At 47.0% G+C, this 22,337-nt stretch overlaps 2 protein-coding genes across 7 annotated transcripts in view; both read right to left on the bottom strand.

The window, feature by feature from the left end:
- Nucleotides 1-3,136: 3,136 nt before the first annotated feature.
- ADIG (adipogenin) lies at nucleotides 3,137-12,813 on the bottom strand. 3 transcript variants are annotated; one of them, NM_001113720.2, is given in 3 exon segments: nucleotides 3,137-3,527; nucleotides 6,048-6,180; nucleotides 12,598-12,813. In NM_001113720.2, coding segments are annotated over 2 exon segments (246 nt in total). In that variant the 5' UTR covers nucleotides 12,725-12,813; the 3' UTR covers nucleotides 3,137-3,527; nucleotides 6,048-6,061.
- Nucleotides 12,814-16,051: 3,238 nt separating this feature from the next.
- The window catches only part of RALGAPB (Ral GTPase activating protein non-catalytic subunit beta), a 93,430-nt gene continuing 87,144 nt past the window's right edge, over nucleotides 16,052-22,337 (bottom strand). For all 4 annotated transcript variants that reach the window (XM_059893043.1, XM_059893044.1, XM_025001236.2 and 1 more), the window contains 2 exons: nucleotides 20,639-20,787; nucleotides 16,052-20,136 (listed from right to left, as the gene is read on the bottom strand). In XM_059893043.1, the coding sequence (XP_059749026.1) occupies nucleotides 19,943-20,136; nucleotides 20,639-20,787 (343 nt within the window). In that variant the 3' untranslated portion in view covers nucleotides 16,052-19,942. The remainder of the gene's footprint in view (nucleotides 20,137-20,638; nucleotides 20,788-22,337) is intronic.

Here is a 22,337-nt window from a genome sequence, read left to right as displayed (position 1 = left end):
AAAACAAGAGTGCTCAGCACATCCACAGAATTTGTTCCGAGCATCACCAACAGGTGATTTTGTGTTTGTTTTCAGTGTTTTATTGATGTGCAGTATATGCAGAAAAGTGCACAGATCCTCAGTGGACAGTATGAATAACAATCTCCAGTTGTCATTTTGTTTCCAACGTTTATCGAATTGTTACTACTACATGCCCAGCACCAGACACGTGCAGGCATCATTTAAATAGTCAAGGGTGAGTGCTACTGTCCCCAGTTTACAGATGGGCAGACAGACCCAGGAGTAGACGGCCCACCTACACACATCCAGCTGGCAAGCTGCAGACCCAGGGTTCAAATCCAGGTTGCAAGCCCCAGACACAGTGCTCTCAACTGCTGTGCGCTATGGTTTGTGGACGCCACAGTGAAGGAAGTGATCTGAGCCCATTCTTTCCCCTCCATAAACCCTGCTCTCCTTTCTGAATTCCTGGTCTCACCAGATGGTCGCTTCAAGTGCACTGAGGGCCTGAAATGATTTCTTGTTACTCCTCACATCCAATTCGTTGTTGTTGCTTAGTTGCTAAATCGTGTCTGACCCTTTGCCACCCCATGGACAGGAGCCCACTAGGCTCCTCTTTCCATGGGATTTCCCAGGCAAGAATACTGGTGTGGGTTGCCATTTCCTTCTCCAGGGGATCTTCCCAACCTAGAGATCGAATCTGCATCTCCTGCATTTGGCAGGTGGCTTCTTTACTACTGAGCCACCAGGGAAGCCCTCACATCCGACTAGCCACTAGACAATTTTGTTTCATTAAAAAAAAATTTTTTTTAATTGGAAGATATTTGGTTTAAAATGCTGTGCTGGTTTCTGCCGTACAACAATATGAATCAGTCATAACTATATATATATATATATATATATATATATATATATCCCCTCCTTCTTGAGCCTCCCACCCACCTCTTATCCTACCCCTCTAGGTCATCACAGAGTGCCAGGCTGAGCTCCCTAAACCTCTAGATAATTCAATCCTTCATACATCTCTTGCATCCCCCCAATTCCCACCATCCTGGTCCAAGAACCCCTACTCTCTGCCCTGGACCACAGCCTCATCACAGTCTTCCTACATGGATTCAAGGTACCCTTAAGACCAGACGGGTTCATTTCATGCAGGGTGCTCATTCTTTGAATTGTCCAGTGATGTTCACCAACTTTCTTCCACATAGTAAGTCTGGTAGAGTTGATCTCTGGGTTGTGAATTTTTCAAGTATAGACAACACAGATGAAAACATCTTGAAATAGAATTAATATAGGTTTCCTGAATCCGAGCTGAGGCTGGGCCAGGAGATACAGAAAAGCACAGCTGTGGGCAATCCCTTCACCTGGGTCAAGGTGGGTGAGAGCCAGAGAAATAGGAGACCTGCTGGGCCAAGGAACTGCATTCTAGGTGTGGAGACCAGACCCAAAGACCAGTGGTTCTAAACCCTGACTGTGCACTGGAATCACACAGGAAATCCTTCAAAGTCCTGACGCCGGGGCAAAACTCCAGACCAATGGCACCAAAACCAATGGAGATGGGACGTGGGCATCCGCATAATTGGGAGCTGCCCACTTGATTCCCCTGTGCAGCCAGGGCTGGGGCACTCTGCTGGAGGCATCATTATGCCACGAAGGCTCAGAGAACTGTACAGAAGCTTTCAAGAGTCGGGAGGGAACAGATGGGCTGCATCGAAATTCTCACATAGCACTTCTGGGAGGGAGCGGCCGGCTGCATTTTTCAGGTGACTAGGGGAAATTTCAGTGCTGCCCGTTGACCCCAGAGAAGACAAATGCTCCCAACCAGATCAGGATCCTCCAAGCTCCATTTGAAGTAACAGAGTGGCTCCCCCTAGCGGATGTTAGAGCACATTTACTATTTGTCATCATTTGAACCCGGGAATGTTAGCACGTTCAGTGTAGCTTGCCATTATTTGAACATGGGGCGGTCTCACATTTTAAAATCCTCTAGCTCTAATTCCTTTCTAAAAAAAACTAAGAGAGGATTATCCTGGGGTCCTGCCCCTGAGGGACAACAACTTGCCACAGCTGACGGTGGCTGCTCCTTTGACAGGCTTCTCTGCAGGGCTTTCCAGAGAGGTTCTGGGAGTTCCCCAGGGGGTTGGAGCCTTGCTCTGATCCTTCCTTGGAACACGGTCAAGCCTGCCTGCAGAAGCACGTTCTCCAATATAAAATAAAAAGGTAACAAAAAATCAAGTTGCCCATTTAATGAACCAAAAAAAGTAATTCCGTCTCTAATAACTCAGACTTATTCTCTCTCCTTTGTTTAGAAGCCTTGTGGGGATTGGTGGGATATGGGTTGAGAGAGAAAAAGGGGACAAAGATGACCACCCAGGTGATCCCATGGGTCTGTCCTAATCTCCAGCCCATCAACCCTGCTGCCTCCGTGTAGCCAGCGGGGGTGCAGAGACAGAGGGGTTCTGGAAAGGTCAGAGCTCTGTGTCTCCTCCATGTTCTCTTCCAACACCCCATCCTGGAGAACTGGCACCGCGGAGCAGGGCTGGCACTAGAGTCAGGGCTGAGGTTCCCTTCCAGCCCCACTGGTGTGACTCTGAGCAAGGTGATTGACAACTCCATGCCTCGGTTTCCCCATCTGTCAACCAGGGATAACCAGAGACCCTACCTCACTGCGTGCTTCTGAGGGTTAAAAACCATCGTGTGTATAAAAACAACGCCTGGGAAAGCACCGGGTACACAGTAAGCATTCACTAACCGGGAGCTCTTCTTTTTGTGATAGTTATTAAATGAATATTTGTTATTAAAATCAACCTGAAGACTAATCAAGGAGTGAGACTGAGGGAATTCCTGGGTGGTCCAGTGGCTGGGACTCAATGCTTTCACTGCCAAGGGCCCAGATTCAATTCCTGGTTGGAGAACTAAGATCACAGGTCATGTGGGTGGCGTGGCCAAAAAAAAAAAAGATGAGTGAATTTGTGCTTGAAATGAGAGAACAGAAGTTCAGAGCATGATCTGCCAGCCCTTTGGACAGATGGGAACAGATCCCCAAAGGTCAGGATGGCACGAGTTGGTGCCAGGACGACCCCCGGTGCCAGGGCTGCCCCCGGCCCCACAGCTTGTCAAATGAGTGGACTTGATCAGGCCCAGCAGGTTTGTCAGGGTCTCCTGAGCACAGGAGCCCTCTTTGTTTCTTTAATACAGATCCACGCCCTCCGGCCCAGCCCTGCCCTCGCAGACCTCTGAGCTCAGCTGGCCAGCTTCTCCCCGGGGGCCCGCTTATGCTGTCTTCACAGTGTAAGAGGAGCTCCGGCTCCTCCCTGGGGGGCTGGGGAGGTCGTCTGTAACAGAGAAGAGCCGGGTCTCTGGAGGCGTTCGTGTGTCCATCAGTGGAGGAGCCAAACTGGGCTCACAGGGGAGCACCTCACTCGCCAAAGTCCTCTCCCCTCCCTGGAGAGTCTCCCATCGCCGTTGGCCATGGCCACGGCCCCACTGACGCCAGGAAAACCAGGCTCGGAAGTAGTGAAACGCTGAATCTAGGGTGACAGGGAGATGAAAGAGTAAGTGAGGGGTGGGAAGGGAGAATGGGACATGGGTGGGCAGGAGGTTCAAGAGGGAGGGGACATACGTACACTTAGGGTTGATTCACGTTGTTGTACGGCAGAAACCAACACCGCATTATAAAACAATTATCCTCCAATTAAACATTAAAAGAAAAAAAAAAAGAATGGGACAGGATTCTAGGGTAGAGACCAAAAATCTCCTTCTCTCTCCCCATTAATAGTACAACAACATACACTACCATGTGTGAGATAGGTTAGCTAGTGGGAAGCTGCTGTCTAACAGAGGGAGCTCAGCTTGGTGTTCTGTGATGACCCGGGGGGTGGGATGGGATGCGAAGCCTCAAGAGGGAGGGGATATGTGTACACACAGAGCTGATGCACTTGGTGTACAGCTGAAACTAACACAACAGTGTAAAGCAACTGTACTCCAACAATAATTGTACACAAACAGGTCAGGCTACGTGATTTGTGGCACCCATTAAAAAAATGAACATGAGGGGCCCCTTGTTCAAAAATTAAGAATTTCAAAGGACTTCCCTGGTGGTCCAGTGGTTAGGATTTCATGATTGCACTGCCTAGGACTTGGGTTGAATCCCTGGTTGGGGAACTAAGATCCCACAAGCCACATGGCGTGGCCAAAATAAATTGAGAATTTCAAGATGAGGACAGCAGAAGGTTAAACAAAGCACGAGGCTCTCCTGAACAGGCACCCTTGTGGGACTACACAGGTGACCACTGTGAAGCTGGCCCTGGACACAAAACTTTGAGTGCGCATCCAGGTGTGTGGTTTTCTGGGAAAAGGGCCCTCAACTGTCAAGGTCATGACCTGACAAGGTTAAGAATCAGCATCTCTGAGGTTGAGTGAAGGTCCCTGCTTCTTGCCACCACCTCTTTTCTCCATGTGAGATACACGGGCTGACCTGGGCGTGGCCCTGGGGACAGAGAGGAGAGGACGTGTAAGAGATGGCGTTTAGGATGTTGCTGATGGACTGGACATGGGTAGGAGGAAAAGAAAGGCATGAAGCCTGACTCTTGGGCTTGCAGCTCAGGCAGCTAGACCAACCAATGGCAGTGCTCTTTGTGGGTATGGGGACCAGCAGGGAAAAGACTGGATGCTGTGCTTTGCTTCGTGGGATAGCAAAGGGAGGGAAGAATCTCATTTTAGCCATGAGAAGGCTTCGAGTGGACAGATAACAGAGCTCAGAGGGAGATTAGAGCGAGAGAGATTTGGAGTCACTGGCACAGAAGTGGCATTTAATCCCATTGGGATGTCCTAGGTGTCCCCTGCTCAGCGAGGGTAGAACTCTGATCCTCGGGCAGATTAGTTAACTGCACTGCCACTCCGCATTCCCTCATTTAGGACTCTGTAAATGAGCTTGCGAGTGCCTAGCAAGGGTCCTGCTGCGAAGTCGCTTCAGTCATGTCCGACTCTGTGCGACCCCAGAGACGGCAGCCCACCAGGCTCCTCTGTCCCTGGGATTCTCCAGGCAAGAACACCGGAGTGGGTTGCCATTTCCTTCTCCAATGCATGAAAGTGAAAGGGAAGTCGCTCAGTCGTGTCCAACTCTTAGCGACCCCATGGACTGCAGCCTACCAGGCTCCTCCGTCCACGGGATTTCCCAGGCAAGAGTACTGGAGTGGGGTGCCATTGCCTTCTCCGTAGCAAAGGTCTTAGCACTTCTTAAAAACCCAGTGACTATCAGCCATTATTATTACATTACTATATTTTTTAAAGTTGTTTTTTTTTTTAATGTGGACCATTTTAAAATTTGTTACAATGTTGCTTCTGTTTAATGTTTTGGATTTTTGGACACAGAGGCATCTGGGATCTTAGTTCCCTGACTAGGGATTGAACCCAAACCCGCTGCACTGGAAAGCAAAGTCTTAACCACTGGACCACCAGGGAAGTCCCGTTATTACTATTACTACTGTTATGATGTCATTCGCCTTCCTTTTACAAATATCTACGGAGCCCCCATTGTGTCAGGCATTGCTGTGGGTGCTTAGGAAGAGAGATGTCAGTTATCGAGCATGTCAGGGATGTTAAGTGCCATGGCAAAAGAAATTTTATAGCAAAGTAAGTGAGGGGGACAGATAATAATATTAAGGAGGTTGGCTGGGGGGCCCTACTGAAAAAGTGACATTTGAGCAGGATCTCCGAGGTGAGGGATGTCTGGAGGAGAATGTTCCAGGCAGAGGGAAGAGCCAGTGCAAAGACTCTAAGGAGAGTGGTGGCAGGTGAGGTCACAGAGATAAAAGGCAGGGGGACCTTTGTAAAGAAACCCTTATGGGAGGGGTGATTGGTTCTTCGACCTGCAAAACCAGGTCTCCCACACAACAAGGCAGAAGGTTCTCTGATGGCAGAGACCTCAAGCTTTCCAGCGCAGTGGAGGGTGCAGACTTCTAGGATGGCAGCCGCCCTAGGCTTTGGCTGAGGCTTCAGAAGCGCTGAGGCTTCTGGTTCCAGCTCTCCAACCCTCAGAGGGGCCTCACCAGGCAGAATAGGCTCAGCAGCAGGGCCTCTCCTCCTCTTGGCTGTGGAGCATCTCCTCCTGGCAAAACTCGTCAGGGTTTTTGCTCCAGGGCTCCCAATCGAGGCATACATCTGAGTCATTTTCCTCTGAATCTGTGGAAGGACAAGACAAGGCCACTTGGGTGGTCACTTCTTATCTCCTATTCCTGATGCTGAAGGAGCCCCCTGCCGGATACCGGCATCCTTGCAGCCTTATCTGAGGCCAGGGGGCCAAGGCAGAATCATGACACGTGAGACAGCCCTCCTAGGAAGACTTCAAGGCCTTGAATGGTGGCCAGAGACCAAGAAAGAAGGCTGGTCCGCAAAATACCAACCTTCTAGAAGAGGGAGGAGCCTGGGACATCCCTGGTGGGATAGTGGATAAGAACCTGCCTTCTAGTGCAGCAGACACGGGTTTGATCTGTGATCTGGGAAGATCCTGCATGCCATGGGGCACTAAGCCCACGTGCCATCACTCTTGGGCCCGAGTTCTAGAGCCTCGGAGCTGCAACTACTGAACCGGCACGCTGTAACTACCAAAGCCTGCAAGTCCTAGAGGGCTGTGATGAGAAGCCCATGGACTGCAATGAAGTGTAGCCCCCACTTGCCTCAACCAGAGAACGCCTGAGCAGCAACGAAGACCCAGTGCAGCCATACATATATACATAAATATTTCTTTTTAAGTGGAGGAAGGACCCTAGAGGTGAAGAAATGACCTACGTGCATTGAGCATGGTCCAGGAGGGGACACTGAAGAGACATAAGCCCGCCCACCCACCTGCTCATCCATTGGTCCACCGGTTCATTCATTAACAAAAATCTGAGTATATGTGTCCAGTGGTTTTTCTCACAGCACTGTTCTTTGGTGAAGCACACACACACTAAAATACCCTGAACACCACGTGTGTGTCCATGATGAGAGGTCTGGGTGAGGAAGTGTGGCACACTCACACCACAGAACCCCTCCATCCTGTGGCATGTCATGAGGCTGTTACATGTCAGATCTGTATCTTTCTGCCTGCAGGATGTCCGTGGTGTATTATTGGGTCGGCCAACATCCTTCCCCAAGTGAACTTTTCGGCCAACCCAATCAATGGCACTGCAGAGAAGTATATGATAGAATCCCTTTAATTTTAGAAAACTTATGAATTTTTGCCTAACTAAAAAAATTATGACATTTTGATTCCACTTGTTTGATTTAGTATGAATAGAATGCTAGATTTCTAATTTAAGAAATAGATATGCAACAGGTAAAAAGGTTTACTGTATAGCACAGGGAGCTACAGTTGGTATCTTGTAACAACCTATAATAGAAAATAATCTGAAAAATAATATACATATACATATTCAAGTTATACATATACTCATATATATTATTTGTGTGTATGTATAATTGGATCACCTTGCTGTGTACCTGAAACATTGTAAGTCAATTATACTTCAATAAAATATATATATTAAGAAAAAAAAGAATCCCTTTTTTAAAAAAATCCAAAGAACACACCTCCCATTTTTTAAAAAATGGGATTATTTTGTATTATTATGTTTTGTATTATTTGGATAATTACGTATTATTAAATGGGCACATGAGCTTGCCAACATGGCTTATCTCAGAAAAGCAAGTTGAGAAAAGAAGGCAAATGGGAGAGATTATTATTTTTCTTGGTATACTCAAGGTGATTCACCGGTTGCAGAGAAGTAAAGGAGGCTGAAAACAGCCCCTCAAATGCATATCAAGAAAAGGCCAAGCCTTGATCTCCTCCTTTGTAAAATGGGCATCATAATAACTCCTGGTATGGTGAGGGTTCACTGAGAAGTAAGACATGTTAAACAGGCTTTCAGTGCAGTTCCTGTGATTTAAAATCAGTGCGATGGACTTCCCTGGTGGCCTAGTGGTTGAGAGTCTGCCTGCCAATGCATGGGACACGGGTTCAACCTCTGCTTTGGGAAGACCCCACATGCCACATGACAACTGAGCCTGTGCACCACAAGAGAACCCACCGCAATGAGAAGCCTGCTCACCGCAGCTAGAGAGTAACCCCCGCTCCCTGCAGCTAGAGAAAGCCCGCATACAGCAACAAAGACCTCGTACAGCCAAAAATAAATAAATAAATCTTTTTTAAAAAGAACTGAGATCATTAAAAAAAAAATAAATCAGTGTGATGAAGTGACTTTTCCTCCCAAGAGACAGTGACTGTTTTTTGAACACATCCTCTGTGCTTTTTTTTTTTTGAAAGATAATTGCTTTACAGAATTTTGTTGCTTTCTGTCAAAGCGCAACATGAATCAGCCATAGATAGTACTCTTGCCTGGAAAATCCCATGGATGGAGGAGTATGGTGTGCTGCAGTCCATGGGGTTGCTAGGAGTCGGACACGACTGAGCGACTTCACTTTCATTTTCACTTTCATGCATTGGAGAAGGAAATGGCAACCCACGCCAACGTTCTTGCCTGGAGAATCCCAGGGACGGGGGAGCCTGGTGGGCTGCCGTCTATGGGGTCGCACAGAGTCGGACACGACTGAAGCGACTTAGCAGCAGCAGCACACATATATCCCCTCCCTTTTGAACCTCCCTCCCATCTCCCTCCCCACCCCACCCCTCTAGGTTGATACAGAGCCCCTGTTTGAGTTTCCTGAGCCATACGGCAAATTCCCATTGGCTATCTCTTCTACACATGGTAATGTAAGTTTCCGTGTTCCTCTTTCCTTTGTGCTGTGTTTTACATCACTTTCTCATTTGATCCTCTTAACAACTTCATGAAGGCAATTATCAGTGTTATTCATCTTTTGCAAGGAAGGAAGCTTGGAAAGGTGAAACCAGGCTCCCACCAGGTGGTGGTAGCTTGGGACTCAAAGGCAGGTTCCACAGTCTGGTGCAGTTCCATCCGGGGCCCTTGTTCGAAGGCAGAGTTCAGAGGCTACATCCTGCTTCCCCATGTCAGGCTAGGGACTGGCATCACTCTCCTTCCCTCCTCTTCAGGGCTCAGCTGCCATGACCTTTTCTTTTTCTTGCCTCTGCTCTCCTCTCACCAGGCAGCTCCCTCCTCCTATCCACTTGCTCCCAACTGCACTTGGAAAAGCGCCTCCACCCTCATGGGATGCATGGGTGCTGAGCCCTCTGCCTTCTGGGCTCTGAAACTGCCCCGCTAAGCCGGGCCAAGCAGGGGCAGGGAGAGGGGAATCAGAACTCCTCTTGCCTGCTGTTCATACTGGATTCCAGACCAGACTGATTCCAACAAAGAAATCCAGGGCAGACTAGAAACCCCTGGACAGGGTGCCTGGAGTCCCAGCCCAGCAAACCCTGGCAGACCCAGACCCTGGGTTTGAGCCAATTCTCAGCACAAGGACAGAACAGACCCAGTAATACTGAGAATTCCAAGAAGACAGGGGCCCTCAGGAGGGCTGCTTGCCTCGCTTTAAAGACAGTTTCTCTTCATGGCAAAATTAACAAAAGGATGTCTTTCAAACTGCCACGTGAGATGTCGGTGGGTGAATGCCCGTCAGAGAAGGGGTCAAACGGAGCAGGTTGTGGATGGCTTAGAGCTGAGCCTCCGGGGAGAATGAATTGCTGGAGGAGGTTATTGCCTTGGACCTCAGGGACGGTGTCCCACCTTCCAGAAGAGTCACCCAAAGCCATGCCTGCTTGTCCTCTAACCTTGACACTGCCTGGATTACTTCTCAGCCCTCGAGCACCTGCTAGGTGCCCTGTGTATCCGTGTACCCTCCCCTTGACATGCATCTTTCCACAGGCCTAAAGGTAAGGGAGATGGGGGTGGCTCAGATGGTGAAGAGTCTGCCTGCAATGTGGGAGACCCGGGTTCAATCCCTGGGTTGGGAAGATCCCCTGGAGCAGGAAATGGTGACCCACTCCAGTATCTTGCCTGGAAAATCCTATGGATGGAGAAGCCTGACAGGCTACAGTCCATGGGGTTGCAAAGAGTTGGACACGACTGAGCAACTAACACACACACACAAAGGGAAGGGATCATTATCATCTCCATTTTGTAGGGGAGAAAACTAAGGCTCAGAAAGGACTTGTCCCAAGTCACACAGCTGGTAGGCGGCAGAGCCCACATGGGAACCAGAGGGCACTCTCAAGGGTTTCACAGGTGTGTAGCCTTGGGCAGGTTACTTCTCTCCCAACTTTACTTTCCTCAATTGTACGGTAAGGATTATTTCACAGGGTTATCCTGGGGATTAAATGAAATAACACACATCGAGTGTTGAGCATCAGGCCCCAGTACAGTTTTCATAAAAGCTATTGTTATAATTAAGGGCAAGGGAGAGGACTTCCCTGGTGGTCCACTGGTTAACACTCTGCACTTCCAGCGCAGGCGGTGCAGGTTCGATCCCTAGTCGGTGAACTAAGATCCTACATGCTGTGTGGCATGGCCAAAAAAAAAAGCGGGTGGTTGGGGGCGGGGAGGGGGTAGGGGAGAGGCTGAAACCTGGGCCCACCTCCCCTAGGCTCGAGAGAGATGTGCTTCTATAGCCACTACCCAGACAAGGGCTCCACCTTCTACCTGACACCATGACACCAGCCCTCAGCCTGCGGTCCAGCCTGGGAATCGAAAGAGAACACACTTAAGACATTTTCTGGAAGCCCTCGCCAGGAACTCCCAACTGCACAATTCCCCGCCCCCACATTGGAGATCATGGGACAAGTTGGCGGTGAGCTGCTCGGCCGGTCTGAACGCCATCTGAGCAGAGCTGGCAGCACACCCAGCGCCCTCCTTGCCCAACTGGTCAAAGGTGATGGGGCAGCGGAGCAGGAGGTGGGGGGGTCAAGCGGTCCCTGGGTGAGGGGAGTGGCTGCGGGGGGCGGGCGGGACCCTCGCAGTGCAGAGTGTCATTCCTGACGTCCCTGCCCGCTGGCCCACCGCCCCCAGCCTCCCTCAGGCCAGCTTCGCCCTGTCTCCTGCTCCTCTGGGTGGTTAGCTGAGTTCAGGACACATGTCAGCCGGCTTCTGGGTCCCACAGAAACCCACATCCTCCCTGCGGCGCGATGTGAGCTGGAAACCATGTGAGTGGTCTCTATGTGCGCATGCGCGTGCCGTCAGGTCCAACTCTGCGACCCCATGGACTGTATGTAGCCCTCCAGGCTCTTCTGTGCATGGGACTTTCCAAGCAAGAATACTGGAGTGGGGTGCCATTTCCTACTCCAGTGAGTGGTCTCCGAGTACCTGCTAAATGCCTAAGGTGCCCGCTTAGGCATTGTTGTGCTTGATGGGCGCAACAACCGCTGTGCCCATCCAGCTGGTTGTTGATTGAAAAAGCACCAGGCTGAGGGCTGAGAGGGGCTGAAAGCCAGCCCAGGCTCTCTACTCCTGGAGCCTTGTGCCCTGGCTGCACCCACAGGAAGGACAGCACTTACTACTTCATCAGCCCAGAGGGGGCCACCTCTTGCCAGTTTGTAACCAAAGACTTGTGTGCTAGTGGTGGCCCTGAAGGGACACCTTGTTTTCTTTTTGTACTTGCTTATGTATTATAAAGATTCAATTCCTCCTAAATTACTGATTGGTTGCAAAAACAAAAAGCGTTCACTATCATGCTGACACATTTTACATTTGATACCATTTTTCATACAAAAAGTATAGTTCTGTTATTCTGTTTATATGTTTATAAATATAAAAATAAAATATACTTTACATATACATTTTGATATTAATAGCTCTTATTACCAGTGGCACATAACTAGCGCTTGCTCGGAAATCATGAATTTTGTATACACAACAACCAAGTCCATTTCTGTTCCAGGTTTATTTTACCATAAATATTTATATTGTAGTGCAAAAGCAAATTGTTTTATCTTCTATCTGCTGCTGCTGCTGCTAAGTCGCTTCGGTCGTGTCCGACTCTGTGCGACCCCATAGACGGCAGCCCACCAGGCTCCACCGTCCCTGGGACTCTCCAGGCAAGAACACCGGAATGGGTTGCCATTTCCTTCTCCAATCTTCTATCTAGAATACCTTAATCAAATTTGCAATCGCACTCACAATAATTTCATACAGACCAAAGACCTTCTGTGCTAGTGCTGGCCCTGAAGGGACGGACATGCACACATACGTGTTGTTTCCCAACACATACGTGTTGTTTCCCAAACTCAAGATTCACTCTGGGACTCCAGGTTCAGAAACTCTAAACTAGCAAGTCAGTCCTTTCTCTTGCGGACGACCGTCTGTTAACACAGAGCCAGCAGTTAAAACACCTGAAGAAGTGAAGTGAAGTCACTCAGTCGTGTCTGACTCTTTGCGACCCCATGGACTGTAGCCTACCAGGCTTCTCTGTCCATGGGATTTTCCAGGCAATAGTCTTGGAGTGGATTGCCATTTCCTTCTCCAGGGGATCTTCCAAACCCAGGGAGCAAACCCGGGTCTCCCGCATTGTAGACAGACGCTTTACCGTCTGAACCACCAGGGAAATCCCTAAAACACCTGAAGGAAACCCTTTTCTTGACAGTTGTTTCAGGAACCCCACCCTGTTCCATGCCCTGCCCAGCTCCAGGACTAGGGCCCGGCCTGGGCAGCTCACCTTGGCTGAGTAAGAAGCGTAGCCAGATGATCAGCAAGAACAACAGCAAGGCCACGGGCAGACAGAGCCAGAACACCAGGAAAGAAAATGTCAGCTCGTTCACCAGTGGCACCAGAGGGTACTTCATGGTGCGTGTGTGGCTAGGCCGGGCCGGCCGGGGCTGCCCTGGGGACCTGGCGGGCCGGGCCACGCTCTGCTCTCAGCCCAATTGTGACTGAGCCAGTGACGTAACAAGGAAGCCACAGTGTCCTTCAGGCCAAGAGAAAGCTGTTCTGGACGAGTGGGCAGAAGTGGGTAGTGGGACAGTTTGAGAACAAAAGCCCAGGCTCCCAGGCAGGGACGAGTGGACGAGTGGGCAGAAGTGGGTAGTAGGACAGTTTGAGAACAAAAGCCCAGGCTCCCAAGCAGGCCAGCCTGGGCTTAAATCCCTTTAAGATGCTGTGGGATCACAATCCTCTTGCTTGCTCAGAAATCATGAATTTTATATATATGACAACCAATTCCAAGTACATTTCTGCACTTGGTATTTCCTTACTCCCCAATCCTCTTGCAGGATGGAAATCCTTAGCACGCCAAGCTGCTAAGTTAGAAAAAATGGATACAAATTGTTCCCAGGTGGGTGTTCACTTATCTGAGGTCACAGACTCCTCCTGGAGCCAGCCAGTCCCTCAGTAAATGACTATTATTTAATCTGGCAACTTCTGTATCTCTCCTTATTAGGGTTTTTGGTGAAGAGCTTCTAAGACTTTAACCTTGTTCTTTTATCTCTCATTCTTTCATTTGTAAAGTAGTCAGGAAAGCTCCATGAGTCAGGCCCCTCCACAGGAAGGAGGCCCCAGGCTTCCCAGTGCCGGAGAGCACCTAAGTTGGAAGGTGGCTCTGGCCAGGTTCGGAGCCTGATGGGTGCGGGAAGTCCTCTCAGAGTGGCTGCTGCTCGTGGAGGGGAGGAAGGGAGAAGCGTGGTATCCTCCAAGAGGGTGCTTGGCCCACCTGCCTCAACCACTGCCAGCAGATGGGGGTGGGGGGAGGGGACCTAGGAAACAGGCCGACTGGCACAGTTCACCCTGCTCGGCAGAGTCAGAACCTCTGGGGGTGATGCTTGGACTCCACACATCAATGGGCAACCAGTCTGATGCCGACTTGATTTTGAGACCATGGCATCAAGAGAAGCACAGGCTGGAAAGTCAGGCAGACCCAGTTCCAGGCTGGGGAAGCAGCTGCAGGAAGCAGGTGGTAGACTTAGGAGAGACATGGAGTGGACGGACCTCCTTAGAAGACACTGGCCAAAGGAGAAGGGCAAAGGGGGACACCACTGTAAAAATGGGGCAGGTGTTAGGGAGATTAAAATGGAGAAAGTCTTACTCAGGCTTCAGAAGCAGGAGAGCAGGCCTCTGACTTACCTGGACACTGCCTGGATTCCACGCCTGCTTTCAAGCACAGCGAGTCAGGCAGCACGTTAGATAAGAAAGGGAATGGGCCTTGGAATTCTTGAGCCCCTGGAGGTCTGGCCAATCCCCAGGGTCTAACGAAATCCTATGACTCACACAGTGAAATGAAAAGCATTGTAAAACCAGAGCTGCATTTTTGCCTGTAAACTGATGGTGATATCAGTTTGCAGCCTGGGTTTATAAGTGGGACCCCTGAAACTGCAATTTGAAGTCTCTCCCATGGGGTGGACACACCACCACCAGGGACCCTTTCCCAGCTGGTACTCCAGATTGCTGTTAACGAGGGACTTTTCAGCGCTGTTCAAGTCTGGATGTGGGTCGGCCCAATTTGGTGATATATACGCTGTTATTTTCTCTATTGTTTCTTTTCTTTTAATGACTATATATTGAAATTGTCTAATAAGCTATAAAAAATTAAAATTGTTTGTGTGTAATGAGTGGTTTAACAAATCTAAAACAAAAGTAAAAATTTCAGCAAAACAGGGACTTCCCTGGTGGTCCAGTGAATAAGACTTTGTGCTCCCAATGCAGGGTGCTTGGATTCCATCTCTGGTCAGGGAACTAGATCCCACATGACTCAAGGAGAGATCCCCCGTGTCACAACTAAGCCAGCACAGCCAAACAGATAACTGAAAACTTTCAGCAAAACAGTGGGTAACAGCTGGGGCTCAGAGAGCCAGTGTGTTTAGAGGGAGTCTTAGTCCAGTTGTGGAATGACCAGAATCCCCAGCAGAAGTCAGGGCAGATAGTATTAGAATGTGTACCTTCAAAGCATGGTCCCCTGGTGAGCTGTGCCATTGAGGACCCTGGGGCCAAGAGTAGAGGAAATGGGTAGTTTGGGTTGGGGTGATTTCTCGGCCCTGGGTCCTGAAGGGGCTGAGGTCAGAAAGAACTGAGCAATGTAGCTGAGACAGACTTGAGCACCCATTTCTTTTCCAGACCCCGAAACAGGACCTCCGGGCAGTCAGCCCAGGGCTAAGCTTCCCTGGCCACCAGGACACAGTGGCAGGTCCTGGGGGGAGCAGGCATGGACACACGGCTACAGGGGAGGTGGCTCCCAGCCCTGGCGTCCAGGCGTACTTTGTGAGGAGTCACACATTAGTGTCACGTGGTCAGCAGCAGGCTGGAGCGGCGGCTCTGGGCAGAGGCCCGCGCTATAGCTGTGTGCTCAAGTGGCACACAGCTGTGCCACCACCTGTGACCTAGGCATTAGATGCTAATGGGCCCCATGGAACGTGCTGCAGCCACCTTTGCTCAAAGGGCCAGTGGGCAGAGGAGGCGCTCCTGACTGCTTTCTGACTGGCCAGTCTCTGCTGCGTCTCTGCTTTCCTGACTGGCCAGTCCTGATGGAGATCTGATCTTCTGCAGGCAGGGAGCACAGCTGGCATTTCTGGTTCTCAAGACACAGAGAGAGAGCTAGCCCCTCGGCAACTGCTAGCCTCTGTCAGGTGGGCCTTTTGACGGCAGTGCTTTAGTTACATGACATCCTTTCAGCATAAAAGGACAAGTACTTTTAATTTTAAAAAATTTTATGAAGTCTAGAAAAATGGTATGGATGAACCTATTTGCAGGGTAGGAACAGAGACGCAGATGTGAAGAACAGACTTGTGGATTCAGCAGGGGAAGGAGAAGAGGGGAGTGAACTGAGAGAGTAGCACTGACTTTGTATACACCACCATGTGTTGAATAAATGGTGAGTGGAAGCCGCTGTACAGCACAGGGAGCTCAGCTCGGTGCTTTGCGATGACCTAGAGGGTGCGCTGGGGGGAGGTAGGGAGGGAGGCTTAAGTGGGAGGGGATATATATGTATATATACAGCTGATTCGCATGGTTGTACAGCAGAAACACAACCCTGTAAAGCAATTATCCTCCAATTAAAAAAACGAAAGTAAATAAAAATTTTCAGATTTTGAGAATTTCATGATAATCTACAAAACCAGGGTAAAAGCCTGATGTAAATTCTGAAGAACATCTATGCAAGAGTCAAACCAAAAGCACACGTGACATTGTTAGATAAGAATCTCCTTAAAATTTAATTGACTAAATGTATTACATTCAATATTCCATGGTTTCTTCTGGACAAAGGGTCTGCATAAATACAAACAAGCCTCTGGGCCTTCTTCCCTAACCGACGAAGAGGAAACACAGGAGGCGAGGGTACACGGGACACCTTCGTATTTACATTTTGCCTTTACTTTACAGTTCAGTGCCAGAAATATTTACAGAAAATACAATAAGAAAAAGATCATGTCTTGGCAACATACCAAAATTCATACAAATTGTGTATATGATTTCAAGCAAATAATGATACTGTTTATTTTTTTAGCCACAACTGCCAAGCCCTTCAGAGGAGAAAGATATTCTTGGTCACTGCAAGAGACAAGGACTTGGGAAACTTGGTTTGCTTCAACAAATATTTATTGGGCGCCTACTGTATGCAAGGCACTGTGGAATCCCAAATTATACCTTTCCCTCACCGTTAAAAAAAGAAAAGCATCTGAAAAAACATGAGTTGATATTCTGAGAAAAACACTATACAGTACATGGCTTCTTCTGCTGCTGAGAACCCACGGTTTGATTCCACGTTAAATGGGTGAATTACCTCCAATCTCTCCATCTCGGGACAAGAGGTTGTCATGGAAATCCCTAAAACAGACCATCTAACACAACTTACCGCTTTATGTAAACATATAAACCAATTCTTTTTTGGAAAAATATAACCAGAACAGGTTTTAAAATGCTGAATGAAGAACAACCAGCAGGAGTGTCAAATTACCTCTGATACACTTTTTTTACTGTCCAGTGCGAAACATGTCTTTGAGCAAGGCTGGCTTCCACTTTCTTTGGGTAAAGTTCTACCTTCCAATGCAAGTTAAGTACTCTTGAAGACTCTGCTTCTCTAAAAATCACTCTGCAGAACTCGACAAATGTTTCCTCAGTGTATACAGGAAGTAACCACTCATGAAGGCCTCACATGTGCAACTGTAGGGAACTGACGTAACTGGCCCAAAGACCTATTTTGTTTTATAAATGAGTCCAAAGGGCTGCCTCAGGGGAGCTGAGGACTTGGAAATGGAGGATAGCGTGCATGCGTGTTGTGTATATATTGTCAGGAAGGGAGTGGGGGTCAACCCACCAGGTAACGATTCCAGTCAAAGGGCCAATGGATAGGAGGGGGTCTTAGGAGGAAGCACTGGACAAAAAGAGAGCTGGCTGAACAGGAAAACGCAAAAGCACTCCTCACTGTCCTTGGTGCTCTCAGGCAGACGGGGAGAAAGCCCCTTCCCCTCAAATGTGAGAAGGGACTACGAGGGGCTACCTGCCTCTGTCCCTTGGGTAATACATTCCCTGTCACCAAATGCAACATTCATCCATGCCCTCATTCACCTGTTACAGCAGCAACCGAACTGTTCAAGCCAAAGACCCCCCAAAGGTTCTGAACCTCTGTTAGCAAACATCAAGTGGACTATTAAAGGTTATTCTTGGGACTAAATATGCCCCTCTGGCATTATTCTACTCAAAGTGATTTTTACAAAGGCAGTTGAGAGATCTCAGTGACCATGAAACTCACACCCACACTAGTGAAAGGTCTAAGGGTCCTCACCACACTCCCTTTTTAGGTAGATGTGATTTTGAGCAGAAGGAGCCAGCACCTGACGAGGTGTGCATACCCTGTATTCTGTGCTGTATATACTGGGGTTTCATGCCTCTGGGAGCAGCACAGCCCTGAATCCATCCTGTCTTCCCTGGAAGACCACAGAGTCTTCCAGATCATAACTGTACTCAACACAGTTGTTCACTGACTTATCAAAGCCATTAGAATTACAAAGAGCTGTGAGAAATTAGAGCAAACTGAAGCATCATGAAGCCCGCCACTAACACGAACAACCACAGTACGTTTTCCTGACAGGAGCACTATGCCAAAGGTCAAAGTGTCATCTCAAGGGTCACACTGTGGATGCATACCTACATCAGCTATTTTTAGCTTCTGGAATGTTACAAGTTGCACATTAATTTATAGCCTTCTTTGCCCACACCTATTAGAAAGAAGGGCCCATTTTTTCCCCAAGAAATGTCAATCTGGAATTTCCATGAAAGTTGTTAAATCTCACTCTATAGCTTAGTAGCTGGGCTACTAATTTAAGAGTAGAACTTACTAATCATACATCCCCCTCCCCCATTGCTACCATCTGGGAACATCAATTTATTGCCCAGATTAAAAAGAAAATCAAATGTTATACCCTGAATGGAAACTGGAGTCATAGAAGGAGGAGGTTACCTTTACCTGAGCTTAAAACAAACATGAAGAAAAAAGGTGAGGCAAACTTGGAGAGCTGCTATGCCCACATTTCTTGCTCCTAGATATCAATATATACTTCTGGAATAGAAATATCTGCACTGGGAGTTAGGTCCTATACTATCCCCTGTCCTCTAAGTAAACTACCAAAACATTGAACCAAACAGCCCACTATAGTCCTGACCTACAGAATCTACTGACATCAGAGTTCAAGTAGGAAATCACCCCTTACACAACTGTGATCATTCCTCTTTGGACTTTTAAATGTCACTTATCTTCTTAGCACAAAATAACCTTAATAAAAAAGAAAATAACATAAATATTCTTATGTTCTTCTTAATAAACATAAGAATAGGAGAATGAGCAGTGTACACTCTAGCACTGTAACAGGAATCCTTGTAAGGATGTTCTGGGTCTGGCCACCTCAAAACATTTATCCCTGGCAGAAAAGTAGCAGCGAGGTAACAGAAGTATTTAAAAAACCTGGGCAGGGATTTGTCATGCCTTCAGCTGGCAAAGTCCAGAAAATATGACAACAGCTGTTTCTAAAAGCAGCCACCCCAGGGGGCGGTCACTAATGTTTGTCAATTATGATGAAATCCAGTAGCTCTCTGAGAGAGATCTGAATTAGGAGCGTTGAGAGGCTATTTCCTGAACCCCAAATTAGAATCCTTCATAAACTACTGCAGTTTCCTGCTTGGTCCTGAAATAAGAGACAAGGGATGAAACCAAACAATGTTTAAACCTGTGCTATGAATTTATATTTCTTAATATTTAACCAAGAAATTACCAAGGAATTACAAACGGTTAACCTGTCATTTTGTCTCGGAGCTAGACAATAATGAAGAGGGGGGAGGTGTCACTTCTGACTTTTAACTCCACAAACTCCATCTGTATCCCCGTTAAAGGACCAGGCCATGCCTCCATTTCAGATCTGTTCCTGGGCTGCCCAGAAACTGAGGCCTTCAGACAGACCTTTGCAGTGATGAGAATAACTTTTTGAAATCTGGAGAGAAACTATGAAATATTTTAATATCAGACTGAGCAAAAACACTTCTGTTCCTTTCTGTCAGTACGATTGTTGGATGACAGATGGATGACAAATGGACCTACGAGTGAGCAGAAAGTTGAGATTTCCTTCCTTCTCCTCCATGCTAGCAACATGAGTCTTTAAATGTCCTGGATGATTCTGAGACAGATTTTAATTTTGAACACAACCTCCTAAAAAGTGAGGTATAAAACTATCTTCAACTTCTAATTTGCAAATTTGAAACTACCAATGCACATGTTAACTGTGATACATAAAAGCCTTTCTCCTCAAAAGGCTTGTAAGTAAAATTGTCACTTCTGAAAGAAAAGTTTATGGCTAAAATGTGTATCATCATTACCAGCAGGAATATGATTGTGTCTGGGAGCCCATTTCACTAGAAAGCCAAAAAGTCTTCTCTCAAATGGGTTTATAATGTGTCTCTTCTATTCTGGTGATTAAACAGTAAGCTCTTGGGGAGTGATTTATTTTTACAGTGATCGCCTATCAAATTGCTTTGCTTTGATATTATAGCCCCAAACTAGAGTTCAATAGTCCTAGACAGACAGTGGTCTAAGAACTGCAGTTTTTGAGTCCAACCTCCTGAAAAAGTGAAGTGTAAAACTCTGGCTCCAACTGTTTGTTCCGGTACTTGTTGACAATGTCAGTGATCTTCTGTTTCCGGCGGACGTGTGGTGGGCTGTAGGAGTCACTCTCCAGTCTCTTTCTTCTACAAATATTAATTACAGTCTGCCTCACCAGAAAACCTTGAAGACAGAAGGTTTTCATTCAAATCAATGTGAATAAACAGGTAGCTAGGTGAACTGTAAGTATTCAAGTGAACTATTTTTGGCAAACTCAAACTATCTTATTCCATTTACAAAACTCCTCACAGAGACAGATAAAAACTGTCAGAAGAAAGTAAGATAAAACTGTCAAAAGAAACACAATGAGGAAGAAAAACAGAATCAAACTCTAGCCTGACAACCCATTTCCTGCCCTGGATTACAAACAAACTATATTCATTTTCCAATATTGGAAGTTTGTGAATTACAGTTCTTCTCGTACTTACTAGATTGAAGCACAACTTCAAAACAGAACAAAACATGCTTCCTCTTACAAATAAGAGCCAGAGGATTTTCTACATGTGGGACCTATTAAGTAATATTAACATTTCCTTATTTCTACTTCTTTCTGGTTCATAAAAATGTTAAATAAAAAGAAAAGAAAGAAAGAAACTTCAATCCTTCAGCTACATATGAGGCTTACCGAGCGCTCGCCTACTGACAATCATCCCGTCCACGAGAGGGATGACCATGTTAAATTTTCCAGTGGCTCCTTGAATTTTTATCCGGAATAATCCAGTGTTTAAAGGGTGGATGAAGATGACAGGAACTTCTTTTTCAAGAGCAGTAGATCTTAAGAAAAGAAAAGAACACTCCTTTTACTCCAGATATCCAAGAGCTGTAATCCTAGTCCCCCATGTGTGATACAAGAATACCAAGGGAAATACTGCCAGGCCGTGTTTAGATGAGCCAAGTGATCAGTCTGCTCAGAACTCTTCTTCCTGGGAGGCCATGTGGAAGCCCCCCCACCAACATCTGGCCCTACATGTCCATCACTCGGGTTAGATTTTTGAAGCTGACCAAAAAAAGGGCCTAAAATTGTGCTTAGAAAACCACTGGGGACACAGGGTGGAAGGAAAGGCCAGAAAAATACATCGTGGGGAATAACCAATCTAGCAGCCAGCTGCGGGACTTTCACTTAGTTCCTCCTCCTTGCAGGGAACAAAAATAGAGCTGGCCAGAGGGCAGGGAATTCTACCATGTTCAAGACTAGCACCTCAGAGCAAGTGAGAATGTAGTATAGGCCCACTAAGGGAATCCCTGATGTAACTTTTTTAGGGGCTGGGGAAGGAGGTTGGGAGCACCTTAGTCTGCGGCAGTTGCAGGTGTCCTCCTCAGCAGAGGTGAAAAACGGCTGAATCTTGACACAGCCCAAGCCCTCAAAGCCCCTGAACAGGCAACAGGTGCCAAGGCAAGCAACCACACCCATAGGAGACTGAATGACACATGTGTTGGGGATATGCCAATGCATCTGGACATACCCATGTAACTCTTTGATGCTATTTGTCAGGGTTTTGGTTTGTTTTTGTTTTGCAACACAATGAGCCTTCTTTCTAAAGTGATTTTGGCCAAAGCAACAGGGAGTCAATTTTTCAAGACATCTAATAAAAATAAATCCTATACTAATTCTGTCCCCAAGACAAACTCTAAACTTTGCTAAACTACTAGTAAAATACAAAATTTACAGTTCAAACATATTATAGCACATCTGACCTAAAAAGTTTAAAACAACAACAACAAAAAAAAACAGCACAAGACACTTAAAAGTGCTCTTCTAAACTAGTTCAAGTAAAGTTTACCTCATGAAATCTATTTTGGTCTCTTTAGCAAGTCAGTGTCAAAAAAGAAGGTTAAAAAGGAGTTAGAAAAACAGGACTGTTCTGTATTAAAAGAGACTGAAGGAATGAGTACCGGACACAAGGCTGAAATGCGTGCTGGTTTAAACAAACCAGCTGCAAAGACTATTTTACGGGAAATGGAGAAATTTGAATATGAACTGGCTACCAAATGAAATTAAGAAATTATGACTAACTTTACTACTGATAACGTTATTTTTATACATTTGAAAAGTATTAATTTTCAGAGGTGCATACTGATGTATTCAGAATGTTAGAAAATCTGCAGTTTGCATTAACATACTTTGGCATAAAAAACAGAAATTTTAGGAATCATTTGTCATATTCTGGAAATTTAAGGCTATGGTTTTTTCAGTGGTCACGTATGGATGTGAGTTGGACTGTGAAGAAAGATGACCTCTGAAGAATTGATGCTTTTGAACTGTGGTGTTGGAGAAGACTCTTGAGAGTCCCTTGGACTGCAAGGAGATCCAACCAGTCCATTCT

This window comes from Bos taurus, chromosome 13 (genome assembly GCF_002263795.3).
Source record: "Bos taurus isolate L1 Dominette 01449 registration number 42190680 breed Hereford chromosome 13, ARS-UCD2.0, whole genome shotgun sequence".
Lineage (NCBI taxonomy): Eukaryota > Metazoa > Chordata > Mammalia > Artiodactyla > Bovidae > Bos > Bos taurus.
Note: the sequence above shows the minus strand (reverse complement) of the source record. Positions and strands in the feature narration are given on the sequence as shown.